The sequence below is a fragment of the Scylla paramamosain genome, unplaced genomic scaffold (genome assembly GCF_035594125.1).
Source record: "Scylla paramamosain isolate STU-SP2022 unplaced genomic scaffold, ASM3559412v1 Contig3, whole genome shotgun sequence".
Lineage (NCBI taxonomy): Eukaryota > Metazoa > Arthropoda > Malacostraca > Decapoda > Portunidae > Scylla > Scylla paramamosain.
In genome coordinates, this window is record NW_026973668.1 from 3,691,531 (window position 1) to 3,706,130 (window position 14,600).

The 14,600-nt window shown below is 45.2% G+C and overlaps 2 protein-coding genes across 7 annotated transcripts; both read right to left on the reverse strand.

Moving 5' to 3' along the window:
* Nucleotides 1-296: 296 nt before the first annotated feature.
* Nucleotides 297-2,598, reverse strand: LOC135096344 (gastrula zinc finger protein XlCGF57.1-like). The gene has a single exon (XM_063997793.1). It carries the CDS (start codon nt 2,596-2,598, stop codon nt 1,255-1,257), a length of 1,344 nt encoding a protein of 447 aa, XP_063853863.1. The 3' UTR covers nt 297-1,254.
* A 565-nt stretch (nt 2,599-3,163) lies between these two features.
* LOC135096345 (uncharacterized) lies at nt 3,164-13,119 on the reverse strand. 6 transcript variants are annotated; one of them, XM_063997795.1, is made up of 5 exons: nt 12,970-13,119; nt 11,754-12,188; nt 11,069-11,140; nt 4,153-4,276; nt 3,164-3,331 (listed from the first exon to the last, which is right to left on the reverse strand). In XM_063997795.1, exons 2-5 carry the CDS (start codon nt 12,057-12,059, stop codon nt 3,165-3,167), a joined length of 669 nt encoding a protein of 222 aa, XP_063853865.1. In that variant the 5' UTR covers nt 12,060-12,188; nt 12,970-13,119; the 3' UTR covers nt 3,164. The 6 variants fall into 6 exon arrangements, with proteins under 6 accessions (XP_063853865.1, XP_063853867.1, XP_063853864.1 ...); XM_063997797.1 differs by having other exon boundaries at nt 11,069-11,137; nt 11,754-13,110; XM_063997794.1 differs by having other exon boundaries at nt 11,754-13,108.
* Nucleotides 13,120-14,600: the final 1,481 nt, after the last annotated feature.

Consider the following 14,600-nt stretch of genomic DNA (forward strand, 5'->3'; position numbering starts at 1 on the left):
GTGGTAGTAGTAGTAGTGGTACACAAGAACACAAGGGTTGGAGGAGGAAGCCATCAGGCCTACACGTGGCAGTCCCTGTACAAAACACACCTGTTTCCACCTGTCATCCCTGTCCAAACACTTGTCTAACAATTCAAAGCTCTGTAATGACTCACTCTGCACTAACAACCTGACTACTGAGTCTATTCCAGTCATCCACTGCTGTGTTTGTCATGTGAGGATTAATACTGGCCATTTTGTACACACACACACACACACACACACACATTAAATACTGTTAACAACATAACTCAGCATTCTAGCAACAAAAGTTTATTCCAACACTTGAGTACAAAGTAACAACACACAAACACTAGTCACTCCAAGTCCCTCACACACCACCACCACAACCACAACACCTCACCCCCCACAGGTGTGTTTGGATGTGTCTGGCAACACCACTCTTGCTACACAAACACTGCCACAAACACCACACCTGTACTTCCTTACCACAGTGTGGGTGAGGATGTTTGTCAACATTACATTGCAGGATAAACCTTTTGGCCAGTCACCACACCAGACCCACAAGTCACCACTGGTATTGCCAGCTGGTTTGTGGCAGTAATGTTGTGGCCAGTCACCACACGACACCCACAAGTCACCACTGGTATTGCCAGCTGGTTTGTGGCAGTAATGTGGCCAGTCACCACACCACACCCACAAGTCACCACTGGTATTGCCAGGGCAAATCTTTTCCCACACTGCAGGCCTGGGAACTTTCTCTCCCTGTTTTCTGCATTTTCTTGTTTCATTGTTTGGTGAGTGCAATGGGCCCCAAGCCTGGGGTCTAAAGTTACACCCTAAGCAGTGTTAGCAGTGTATCTGAGGACTCTCTTCAGGACAGCAACTGTTCCCTTGACCGCAGCTGTTTGTACCTCGTGGGCACTTGGGGGACCAGGGATTGCCTCAGGGCAGCTCTCCGGGTTTTTCTTCATCAGCCCTGTCGCCGCCACCACCACTGGTGTTATACCGACGTCCGTCAGTGACCACGTTGTATGTGGGTCATTTCTTAGGTCTTGATATTTTGTAATTTTTTTCCTTTCAGCTCTACTGAGGCCTTAGTCACTGGGGACTGCAACATCTATCATTTTGGCTGTTTTCTCTTCTTTGTTCCAGATAACAATATCAGGTCATCAGATAACAATATCAGACACACACACCTTGTGTGTGTGTCTCCCTGCTGGAATGTCCTTGTTGTAGAAGACGGCCACTTTACTATCTCCCAGTGTGGGTGAGGGTGTGTCTGTCAAGACTGCCTTTATGGGTAAGTCTTTTCCCACACTCCAGGCACTGGAACTTTCTCTTCCCAGTGTGGGTGAGGATGTGTCTGTCAAGGGAACCCTTCCTGGTAAATCTTTTCCCACACTCCAGGCACTGAAACTTTCTCTCTCCAGTGTGGGTGAGGATGTGTCTGTCAAGGGAACCCTTCCTGGTAAATCTTTTCCCACACTCCAGGCACTGGAACTCTCTCTCCCCAGTGTGGGTAAGGATGTGTGTGTCAAGATGACATTTCAGAGTAAATCTTTTCCCACACTCCAGGCACTGGAACTTTCTCTCCCCAGTGTGGGTGAGGATGTGTTTGTTAAGATCACCTTTATGGATAAATCTTTTCCCACACTCCAGGCACTGGAACTTTCTCTCCCCAGTGTGGGTGAGGATGTGTTTGTTAAGATCACCTTTATGGATAAATCTTTTCCCACACTCCAGGCACTGGAACTTTCTCTCCCCAGTGTGGGTGAGGGTGTGTTTGTTAAGATCACCTTTCAGAGTAAATCTTTTCCCACACTCCAGGCACTGAAACTTTCTCTCCCCAGTGTAGGTGAGGATGTGTGTGTCAAGATGATCTTTCCGAGTAAATCTTTTCCCACACTCCAGGCACTGGAACTCTCTCTCCCCAGTGTGGGTGAGGATGTGTCTGTCAAGATGACCTTTCTGAGTAAATCTTTTCCCACACTCCAGGCACTGGAACTTTCTCTCCCCAGTGTGGGTGAGGATGTGTGTGTCAAGATGACCTTTCAGAGTAAATCTTTTCCCACACTCCAGGCACTGGAACTTTTTCTCCCCAGTGTGGGTGAGGGTGTGTTTGTTAAGATCACCTTTATGGATAAATCTTTTCCCACACTCCAGGCACTGGAACTTTCTCTCCCCAGTGTGGGTGAGGATGTGTTTGTTAAGATCACCTTTATGGATAAATCTTTTCCCACACTCCAGGCACTGGAACTTTTTCTCCCCAGTGTGGGTGAGGGTGTGTTTGTTAAGATAACCTTTATGGATAAATCTTTTCCCACACTCCAGGCACTGGAACTTTCTCTCCCCAGTGTGGGTGAGGATGTGTGTGTCAAGATGACCTTTCCGAGTAAATTTTTTCCCACACTCCAGGCACTGGAACTTTCTCTCCCCAGTGTGGGTGAGGATGTGTCTGTCAAGGGAATCCTTCCTGGTAAATCTTTTCCCACACTCCACGCACTGGAACTTTCTCTCCCCAGTGTGGGTGAGGATGTGTCTGTCAAGGGAACCCTTCCTGGTAAATCTTTTCCCACACTCCAGGGACTGGAACATTCTCTCCCTAGTGTGGGTGAGGATGTGTGAGGCAAGATGACTCTTCTGGGCAAATGTCTTCCTGCAGTGGTCACACTTGTGGTTTTTTATTTTTATTTTTTTTTATGTAGGAAGGACACTGGCCAAGGGCAACAAAAATCCAATAAAAAATATGCCCACTGAAATGCCAGTCCCATAAAAGGGTCAAAGCAGTGGTCAAAAATTGATGAATAAGTGTCTTGAAACCTCCCTCTTGAAGGAATTCAAGTCATAGGAAGGTGGAAATACAGAAGCAGGCAGGGAGTTCCAGAGTTTACCAGAGAAAGGGACGAATGATTGAGAATACTGGTTAACTCTTGTGTTAGAGAGGTGGACAGAATAGGGGTGAGAGAAAGAAGAAAGTCTTGTGCAGCAAGGCCGCGGGAGGAGGGGAGGCATGCAGTTAGCAAGATCAGAAGAGCAGTTAACATGAAAATAGCGGTAGAAGACAGCTAGATATGCAACATTGCGGCAGTGAGAGAGAGGCTGAAGAAAGTCACTGAGAGGAGAGGAGTTGATGAGACGAAAAGCTTTTGATTCCACCCTGTCTAGAAGAGCAACTGTTCCCATCTGTTCATACTGCTGCTACTGCTGCTGCCTGGCATCACATCCTCCATTGCAACACTGCTCTTGGTAGTGGTCAGTTCTGCAGGAACACTGGGGCTGCACCGAGGATGCACAGAGGGAGTCCCGCCACTGGATGCCAATCTGGTACCTGTAACAGAGGAGGCTGTCACTACACAGGGAGTGAAGGGCTACCTGCCTCAGCCTCAGCCTAACACAGACTCCACAGACAAGATACACCTGGCACCTATAACAGAGGAGGCCATCACCACACAGGCAGAGAGGGGCTTCCTGCCTCAGTCTCAGCCTAACACACAGCCTCCACAGAGTAGGGCCACCACACAAAAGGAAAGGCCAACTAAACTTTTACCTGTTAGTAAAACTTCTACATGATGAAGCCAAGCTGGTCTCCATTCAAGTAAGGCTTTTGTTGGATGGAAAAGTTTTGAGGTACCAGAAACAACATGGACATCTTGTGAACCTCTGGGAAGAATTCAGTAATGGCCAGCGTTCTGCCAAGAACTTACAAAGGGCTGTCTCACATCATATTGCAGTTAATCCATAATTTTTTACTTTTGATTGCATGTATTTTAGAACTTTCTTTTCTTTTTACTTAGTTTTACTTTTTAACTATTCATATTAGTTTTTTTTTAATTTTTATTTGACTGCTTTTATACCATCTTTTTGTTGTATTTTACGTTGTATTTTGCTCATTCAGTTTCTGCCACGCTCTTATCATGGAAAAAAGTGATGATAGCAATTTCAACATGGGCCGAGATGGTATCTTATGGGCCGAGTTGGTATTCTAACGGGCCGAGTTGCCGATGGGCCGAGTTTGCCTAGGACCACAACAAATGACTCTGATCGGGCCACCACAGCCATGCAAAGAGCAAGCCAATCAGTTTTCGTTGCCGGCCACTGACCTGAGGGGCTCTGGGACAGAATGGACGGGAGGACTTGCCGGCCACATACCTGAGGGGCTCTGGGGTAGAATGGACAGGAGGACATGCCGGCCAATAACCTGATGGACTCTGGGGCAGAATGGATGGGAGGGCTTGCTGGTCGGGTCTTTTTGTCTCTCACCACTGATGTCCTGCTGGAAAACAAACAAATAAATAAAACAATGATAAACAAACAAATAACAAAAATAAAACAAAAAGGCAAAAAACATTAACTGATGTCCTGCATTGCTGCCACGATTGTAACAGCAAAATTTCGTCAAAAAAAACCTAACCTAAACTTAACCTGTCTTACCATAATATAAGCAAGCCTAACTAACCCTAACCAAACCTAACAAAATAACCAAACCTACCTTAACACAACTAACACCAAACAACCGGCACTAGTGTGGACGTGGGATTCCAGGCTGGCTAGGCCTTGTCCGGAAGATCTGTATTGCCAGTTGTGTATTTTCCTTGCACTGTTACCAGGTCAGGCAAGGAATCTACTCTCTCTCTCTCTCTCTCTCTCTCTCTAGACCTGCCGGACGCGGCCTAGCCAGCTGGGGACCTCACATCGACTGTAGTGCCACACAGCCTAACCTAACCCAGCGCAGCAGTGCACAAGATGTCTGCCTATTATTCCCCAGGCAACACTTCACCTGGCAGGCAGCCGCCATGCCTTGGGAATAAAAGAAATCAACAAACAAACAAACAAACCACAAGAGTGACGGTGACCACCACCTCAGTCACTCGCTCCTGACACTGACTTGTTCCCCGCCCACCATTACCTGCACGCCCTCAGGTGAGGCCAGGGAGGTGCCGCCAGTCCGCCAGGGGGTAGGGCCAACTCGGCCCTTTTCCATCTCGGCCCATTATGAAAAGGCAACTCGGACCATCTTGTGGACCAACTCGGACCATTCTCATTTTCTGAAATACCAAGTCGGACCACCATGTTTGCCGACTCGGACCATCATAAACTGTGGGCAGTGTTGCCAACCTCTACAGACGTCTCCGCCCTACACACTTACTGAAATTACCCTACATTTGCCTCATTACCATACGACTCAGGATGAAAAAACAAATTGTCATAATACTGGCGCAGCCGTAATTATTGACAATTTGATATTTAACTACACTTAAGAGCTCTACCCCATAATGAAGCCAAGAATGTCCCCAACCAAATTAGGTAAAAAAATTCCACTGTAAACTACATGTAAGCAATACACGAGCTAATTATCTCTTTAATCACGAATCAGTAACCGCTTCATTTGAGCGTGGGAAAAAAAATCTCCAAGCTGCACGTGGCTTCACGTATGAACGTGTATTATCACTACATTTGTTAGATTCAAACCATCATAAACTATCGCACAGAGGGGAGCAGGTCGTTTCGGCCGTGAGCACTCTAGGCCGAGAGTCGTTTAGGCCGTGATCCCTTTACGCCGAGTCGTTTAGGCCGCGACTCTGTAGGCCGTGGGTCGTTTAGGCCGTAATAATGAGATCCTTTTTATAGCTTTTATAGTGCAGTCGATGCTGGAGGACTACTGTGGAGGCAAGAAGTGTGACGTGATTGCATGCTAATGAGTCTTGTTGATACTCTTGATAATGTATCGAGAGATCGATACCTCCATAAAATAAAGATAATAAATGGAAGAGACCTATATACAGTGGAAGAGACCTATATGCAGTGGAAACTATGTTCTGTAGCGTACTTACACACATATTAATCGTTTTATGAGGTACTGCAGGAAGTGCACGAAACCCAGCCATTGAAAATACCTGGTTTCACAGCTGCCATTAATCAGCTCAAGATACACCATTATCACATTTCCTGTTCTGCCACCTCTCACACCTGTGTCGCACAGCAAACCTTGCCGTGTCCGTACAAGTGCAATTACAATTACGAAACACTGTCTCAATTACTTAATTCAAAATATTACTAAATTCAAAACATATAATTTTGAAAGTCTCAAAACACTGTCTTACTTACTTAGTTGATGTGTTGAAGTCAAATTCTGCGTATTCGTTATTCCCTCACGCCTCATCGCTCAGGATGCCTACCAAATTTCCTCGTGTTGTTTGCTCTCGACGTGTACGATTCAACCAGCATGCTTTGCAGTGTGACCATGCTTTGCAGTGTGACCATTGTCAAGAATGGCAGCGCAGGGTTTGCAACACTGAGTTTAAGGATCACGGCCTAAATGACTCTCGACCTAAAGGGATCACGGCCTAAATGACTCTCGGCCTAAAGGGATCATGGCCTAACCAACTTGAACTCGAACAGAGAAGAGTGCTTCACACACTTGTTAGATTCAAACCATCATAAACTATCGCACAGAGAAGAGTGCTTCACACATTTGTGATTCTTGGTTCACTCACAAGATGTCCAGGCCAGATATCACTTGTACACAGCAGAAGGCAGTCCGATCATGGACAAGTGTTTGGTGTGCAAAGACGTGGTGCGTCCTCGACAGGTGAGACTACAGGATTTAATTGTTAATTGAATTTATTGTAACTATATGTTGAACAGTTTTCTGTAATACTGATTATATCTAGTGTACACTAAAATATCGACATGAACCTCGGAATATGATTTTTTACAGGAGGCATTGTTGTGTGATGGATGTAAATCATGGCAACACAGAACCTGTAAGACTGGGATTTCAAGGGAGGACTGTAGAAGAGCTGTAAGGGAGGGTCTTGACGTGAATTGGAGCTGCACAACTTGCTCTTCTGTACAAGACATCGCTGTACATGACTGCCCTGAGGATCATCTACCTACTCCGACCCAGGCGTTAGTGGATGATATAAATTCTGAAACTTATCTAGACGAAAGACACCTTGGACAACGACACTTTGGACTGCTCTGAGGCTCATCCACCTATTATAACGTATGAAAAAATATGTGCATCTTCACAAAGGGGCAAGCAGAAACTTGTGGACAGTCTAGGATTTTCATACACATTTAAAAGAAAAACAAATGTTGGTGTTCATTGTCGCTGTGCAGTGCGTAATAAAAAGGTTACCTGTAACATGATAGTAAAGGAAGTGAACGGAGTGTTTATCAGAGGAGCCAATGAACATTCACACCCACCGGAAGCATGCCCTTTGACTACAAGCATGGTGTCAAAGTTAATTAAAGACAAAGCAATGGATGATGTATTTCGCCCAGCTTTAGAAATCGTGGAGGAAGTGCTTCTTGAACACGTTGATCCAACAAAGCCTACTGCTTCGCTACCTGCACCGGTGAATCTAGCTCGCCAAGCAAACAGGAAGCGGCGAGCTAACAGACCTGCTGAGCCCAGTGACCTAACTTTTTGTATTAGTGAGGAGCACATTCCACCTAACTTTCTTAAATCAGATATAAGTATAGTGGACAGACGCCACCTATTGTTTGCAACACAAGAACAGCTTCAGTTACTTGCTAAAGCAAGAAACTGGTATGTTCATGGAACTTTTAAAGTAGTGAGGCGACCCTTTACCCAGCTTTTTAGTATTCACGCATTTATGAAGTGCGATGGTAACGTAAAACAAACGCCTCTGTTGTTTGTGTTAATGTCGGGTAAGAGATGTAAAGATTATAAACTCAAAGAAATTTTAGATGGACAATTAAAAGTAAAAGAAGTTATCCTTGATTTTGAACAAAGTATTTGGCGTGCTATTCCAGAAGTTTTCCCACATGTAGTTATGCGTGGTTGTGCATTTCACTGGGGACAAGCAGTTTGGAGGAAGGCGCAAGTTCTTGGCCTCCAGTCTGCTTACACACATGATAGCAAAACCTACAAATTTGTAAGACAACTGCTTTCTCTGCTGTATGTACCTGATGATCACATAGAAGGACTTTTTATAAGATTCTATAGGAAAGCAGCTGGGTCACAACCACTCTTAGATCTTTTAGAGTACATAAACAGTACATGGATTACATCAGAAATGTGGCCTCCCAAAGTTTGGTGTGTATTTGATCGAAGTGTAAGAACTAACAATGACGTTGAAGGATGGCATTACAGACTTAATATGAAAGCACATAAAGGCCAACTGAACTTCTATACTTTAATAACCCTGCTACACACAGAGGCTAGACTTGTAATGCCTCATGTAAAGTTTATAAATGATGGAAAGGTGTTGCGTCACCAAAAAAAATAAATATACAAAACAACATGGACGACTAGCCATGCTTTGGGAGGAATTTTCTCTGGGCACTAAAACAGCAAAAAGCTTACTGAAAGTTGCCTCTCATCATATTGCTGTGAATATGTAATGACTTGATTTTTCATGAAATACTCTAGTTTTATTTTTTAAAATTGACTTTTGCATGTTTTTAGACTACAATTTTAATTGTATTTTACTGACTTTTGCATGCTGCCTCTCATCATATTGCTGTGAATATGTAATGACTTGATTTTTCATGAAATACTCTAGTTTTATTTTTTAAACTGACTTTTGCATGTTTTTAGACTATAATCTTAATTGTATTTTACTGACTTTTGCATGCTGCCTCTCATCATATTGCTGTGAATATGTAATGACTTGATTTTTCATGAAATACTTGAGTTTTATTTTTAAACTGACTTATGCATGTTTTTTGAGCATAATTTTTATTGTATTTTACTGACTTTGCATGTTTTTAGAGTATAATTTTAATTGTATTTTACTGACTTTTGCATGTTTTTAGAGCATAATTTTAATTGTATTTTATCGTGAAATAAAAGTCAATTTTAAGCTGCTGAATTATCATTTAACTTTTAAATATGGTACAAGTTGGTGGTCCGAGTTGGCATATAGTGGTCCGAGTTGGTTATCGTGGTCTGAGTTAGTATAGACCAGGGCCGAGTTGGTGATGGTCCGAGTTGGCGATGGTCCAAGTTGGGGGTGAAGCCCGCCAGGTGGCCACAGGTGACCCAGGCCAGCTCAAACACAGGCGCAATCTGCCGCCCACTCGGTGGGCCCTGACCACTGACCATAGCACCACGCGGACGCCGCCTCTGTTCCCTCCACCAGACACAGAGTAGACAGGTGACCAGGTGGCCACAGGTGACCCAGGCCAGCTCAAACACAGGCGCAATCTGCTGCACACTCGGCGTGCCCTGACCACTGACCACTGACCATAGCACCACGCGGACGCCGCCTCTGATCCCTCCACCAGTGACCATCAACAGGGACTTTTGGCGCCAGTGATCTTGATCTTGATAATGTCGCTACAGGTGGCTCGGGATCACTCCCGGGCATTGATGTATATTATAGCTCCATGCTCCTGAGCCATGCCTTTGGATCGGCAACTCGTAGAGAAAAAAAAAAAAAAAAAAAAAAAAAAAAAAAACAAGCAAAAATTAATTGTCCCTGCATCTGACACGCCACATTCTCTCTAGAAACTCCTCCACTGCCTCAATCATCCTTTCATTGGTTTCTCCAAACAGTCCCAGCAGCACCACCATTCATTCCCTTTCTGTCTTCTCCACTCTTTCATTCATATTACGCCCTAACTCAGTCAGAATCACTTGCATCATCCAGCACCACAAACACAAAACAGGGAGGCAGTGGCCTGTGGTCAGGGTGTTACTGTGCTGATAAACCACCACAGTGGCCAGGCTGTCAGCTAGTGGTGTGCTGCTAAACCACCACAGTGGCCAGGCTGTCAGCTAGTGATGTGCTGCTAAACCACCACAGTGGCCAGGCTGTCAGTTAGTGGTGTGCTGCTAAACCACCACAGTGGCCAGGCTGTCAGTTAGTGGTGTGCTGCTAAACCACCACAGTGGCCAGGCTGTCAGCTAGTGATGTGCTGCTAAACCACCACAGTGGCCAGGCTGTCAGTTAGTGGTGTGCTGCTAAACCACCACAGTGGCCAGGCTGTCAGTTAGTGGTGTGCTGCTAAACCACCACAGTGGCCAGGCTGTCAGCTAGTGGTGTGCTGCTAAACCACCACAGTGGCCAGACTGTCAGTTAGTGGTGTGCTGCTAAACCACCACAGTGGCCAGGCTGTCAGCTAGTGGTGTGCTGCTAAACCACCACAGTGGCCAGGCTGTCAGTTAGTGGTGTGCTGCTAAACCACCACAGTGGCCAGGCTGTCAGCTAGTGGTGTGCTGCTAAACCACCACAGTGGCCAGGCTGTCAGTTAGTGGTGTGCTGCTAAACCACCACAGTGGCCAGGCGGTCAGCTAGTGGTGTGCTGCTAAACCACCACAGTGGCCAGGCTGTCAGCTAGTGGTGTGGTGCTAAACCACCACAGTGGCCAGGCTGTCAGCTAGTGGTGTGCTGCTAAACCACCACAGTGGCCAGGCTGTCAGCTAGTGGTGTGCTGCTAAACCACCACAGTGGCCAGGCTGTCAGTTAGTGGTGTGCTGCTAAACCACTACAATGGCCAGGCTGTCAGTTAGTGGTGTGCTGCTAAACCACCACAGTGGCCAGGCGGTCAGCTAGTGGTGTGCTGCTAAAGACATGCAGGGGTGAAAAATGCAACAAACTGGTGTCCGCAGACCAGACCAGGTCGTGGTCTGGCCTGGTCTCAGGTGTCGGCTAACAATGCCCACTCTCTCACTTAAGCCCTGTGCTAGTACTTCTTACTTAACTCATTATTTTTGTCACCAGGCACTGCACCACTCCTGTCACTGCCTCACCAAGAATCCAGCACAACACGCAAAGCTTTACAAACATTTTCCTTCAAAGAACTTTTGTGGAGAGAGAGAGAGAGAGAGAGAGAGAGAGAGAGAGAGAGAGAGAGAGAGAGAGAGAGAGAGAGAGAGAGAGAATAAATAAAATAAAAATAAATAAATATATAAATAAAGTAAAAAAAAAAAAATGCCTCTTCGCAAAGAGTAAGCCAATCAGTTTTTGTTGGTGGTAACTTGTGACAAAGAAGCAAGTGTTGACAGTAGTGGTGCAGCTCTCTGAGCAGCCAGTCACTGACCTGAGGGGCTCTGGAGCAGAATGGGCGGGAGGACTTGCTGGCCACTGACCTGAGGGTCTCTGGGGCAGAATGGATGGGGAATTTGCTGGTTGGGTCTTGCTCTCTCACCACTGGTGTCCTGCTGGAAAACAAACAAATAAAATAACAAAAATAAAACAAAAAAAGAAAAAAACTGTTGTCATGCATTTCTGCCACAATTGACAGCGAAATTTTGTCAAAAAAGAACCTAACCTAACCTAAACTTAACCTGACTTACCATAACATAGGCAAGCCTAACTTACTAACCTAACTAACCCTAACCAAACCTAACAAAATAACCAAACCTACCTTGACATAACTAACACCAAACAGCTGGCACTAGTGTGGACGTGGGGTCCCCGGCTGGCTAGGCCGAATCCGGTAGGTCAGAGTTCCCAGTTGTGTATTTTCTGTGCAGTGTTACCAGATCAGACGAGGATACTACTACTCTCTCTCGACCTGACGGAGGCGGCCAAGCCTAGTCGGGGACCGCACGTCGACACTAGTGCCACTCAACCTAACAACCTAGTGCAGCAGTGTATTCCCCAGGGAACACTTCACCAGGCAGGCAGCACCAGCAGACAGCCAGACGGCACCACCATGCCTTGGGGATAAAAGAAATCAACAAACAAACAAACAATCCACAACAAGAATGACGGTGGCCACCACCTCAGTCACTCGCTCCTGACATTGACTTATTCCCCGCCCACCATTACCTGCACGCCCTCAGGTGAGGCCAGGGAGGCACCGCCACTCCGCCAGGTGGCTACAGGTGACCCAGGCCAGCTCAAACACAGGCGCAATCTGCCGCACACTCGGCGGGCCCTGACCACTGACCACAGCACCACGCGGACGCCGCCTCTGTTCCCTCCACCAGACACAGAGTAGACAGGTGACCAGGTGGCCACAGGTGACCCAGGCCAGCTCAAACACAGGCGCAATCTGCCGCACACTCGGCGTGCCCTGACCACTGACCACAGCACCACGCGGACGCCGCCTCTGATCCCTCCACCAGTGACCATAAACAGGGACTTTTGGCGCCAGTGATCTTGATCTTGATAATGTCGCTACAGGACCGGGCTCGGGATCACTCCCGGGCATTGATGTATATTATAGCTCCATGCTCCTCAGCCATGCCTTTGGATCGGCAACTCGTAGAAAGAAAAAAAAAAAAAAACAAATTAATTGTCCCTGCATCTGACACGCCACATTCTCTCTAGAAACTCCTCCACAGCCTCAATCATCCTTTCATTGGTTTCTCCAGACAGTCTCAGCAGCACCACCATTCACTCCCTTTCTGTCTTCTCCACTCTTTCATTCATATTACGCCCTAACTCAGTCAGAATCACTTGCATCATCCAGCACCACAAACACCGTCCCATCCTCTCCCGTGTCACACATCTGGCACACTTTGCTGCGGGACTCAGACCATCTGTAATTCCTTGCATTCACATCCATACACTGTGGCCTCGCTCGGAAGAGATCACCATCCAGGCTTCCCTCATACCACCTTTCATACATCGGGGCCTCTTTCTCCTTGTACCATTCCACGGAGCTCTTTCCTTCCATCTTGTTCTTCCATTAATTCAGTCCCACACATTTCACTTCTGTCTACAGTACCTCGGTGCACTCAGTGCCATCCTTGCTACTCTATTCTGCCCCACTTCTAACTTATCAATTTCACTTTTGTTCCAAGCAATCACACTCATACCATACATTATACTCGGCACAGCCACACTCTTCCACACTTCCCTCACCATGTTACACTTACTCGCTCATCCTTCCTGCGCTTACCAGTCGACCTCCTCTTTCCATTCTTTGCCTTTTCACACCCGTTCGGACTCACCCACATTCCTAAACACTTGTATACTTGTGCCTGTTTCAACTATCAATCACATCTTCCACTCCATTCTTGTATATCTCGTAAGGTACCTCGTCTGGTTCTGCTGCCTTCCCATTTCTTCTGTCTTTCCAGACATTTCTCCACCGCCTCCCTGCTGATTCTGTCATTCATCTCATCTGGGCCATCCCTCCACCGTTGAAAAGACACACTCAATCCTTCACTGAACGGAAAGACTAATATATATTTTAAGCCATACAATTAACGTCTTATATTTAGGTATTAAGAATTAAGTATAATTTAAGGAAATATTAGAAGTGTAGTAATGGTTCCAAAAATAATTTCATGGGGTGGCCTCTGGCAATCTTATTACATACCGACTGAAAACGCTTGTGAATTAATATCGTATGCGTAAAAAAATAATAAATAATAATAATAATAAATCTCTTCAGGTGCAGAATATTTTAATAGAAAACACGATTCCTCATTTTATAAATACTGACGTTGGTTGGTTTGGAGTTCGAGAATAACAACACCGCCTCATTCAAACAATAAGCTATTGAAAGCCATTTAACCCTTTAATGAAGACGCGAAAAAATAATGAATAAATGAAAGGAGGAAGAAAAAAGAAAAGGGAAGAAGCAGAAGGAAATGTAGAAAGGAGAAACGAACAATAAAGGAGAGAAGACGAAGGAAATGTAGAAAGGAAGGGAGAAGGAAGAATAAAGTAGTGTAGGAAGAAGGGAAGGAATAAACGAGGAGGAATGTTTAAAATTATCATAAACATTTATAAAAAAAGAAAGAATTAAGTCCATCATCCTCTTTTTCACCACTATTCTGTCCACCTCCCTAATGCAAAACTTCACCAGTATTCTCAATCTTTCATCACTATTCTGTCCACTCCCTAATGCGAGAGTTAACCAGTATTCTCAATCTTTCACCACTATTCTGTCCACCTCCCTAATGCAAGAATTAACCAGTATTTTCAATCTTTCACCACTATTCTGTCCACTCACTAATGCAAGAATTAACCAGTATTTTCAATCTTTAACCACTATTCTGTCCACTCCATAATGCAAGAGTTAACCAGTATTCTCAATCTTTCACCACTATTCTGTCCACCTCCGTAATGCAAGAGTTAATCAGTATTCTCAATCTTTCACCACTATTCTGTCCACCTCCCTAATGCAAGAAATTAACCAGTATTTTCAATCTTTCACCACTATTCTGTCCACTCCCTAATGCAAGAGTTAACCAGTATTCTCAATCTTTCACCACTATTCTGTCCACCTCCATAATGCAAGAGTTAATCAGTATTCTCAATCTTTCACCACTATTCTGTCCACCTCCCTAATGCAAGAAATTAACCAGTATTTTCAATCTTTCACCACTATTCTGTCCACTCCCTAATGCAAGAGTTAACCAGTATTCTCAGTCTTTCACCATTATTCTGTCCACCTCCCTAATGCAAGAGTTAACCAGTATTCTCAATCTTTCACTACTATTCTGTCCACCTCCCTAATGTGAGAGTTAACCAGTATTATCAGTCTTTCACCACTATTCTGTCCACTTCCCCAATGCAATTCTCAATCTTTCACTACTATTCTGTCCTCCTCCCTACTGCAAAAGTTAACCAGTATTCTCAATCTTCCACCACTATTCTGTCCACCTCTCCAATGCAAGAGTTAACCAATATTCTCAGTCTTTCATCCCCTTCACTGGC

What these genes read in the sequence shown, in the direction of transcription:
- LOC135096345 (XM_063997795.1), bottom strand. Translation starts at nt 12,059, where the DNA reads ATGGTCACTGGTGGAGGGATCAGAGGCGGCGTCCGCGTGGTGCTGTGG. An exon ending in CCTCACCTGAGGGCGTGCAG is followed by an intron (nt 11,141 to 11,753) that starts GTAATGGTGGGC and finishes TTTGTTTTCCAG; the next exon opens with CAGGACACCAGTGGTGAGAG. An exon ending in TCTGCCCCAGAGACCCTCAG is followed by an intron (nt 4,277 to 11,068) that starts GTCAGTGGCCAG and finishes TTTGTTTTCCAG; the next exon opens with CAGGACATCAGTGGTGAGAG.
- LOC135096344 (XM_063997793.1), bottom strand. Translation starts at nt 2,598, where the DNA reads ATGTTCCAGTCCCTGGAGTGTGGGAAAAGATTTACCAGGAAGGGTTCC.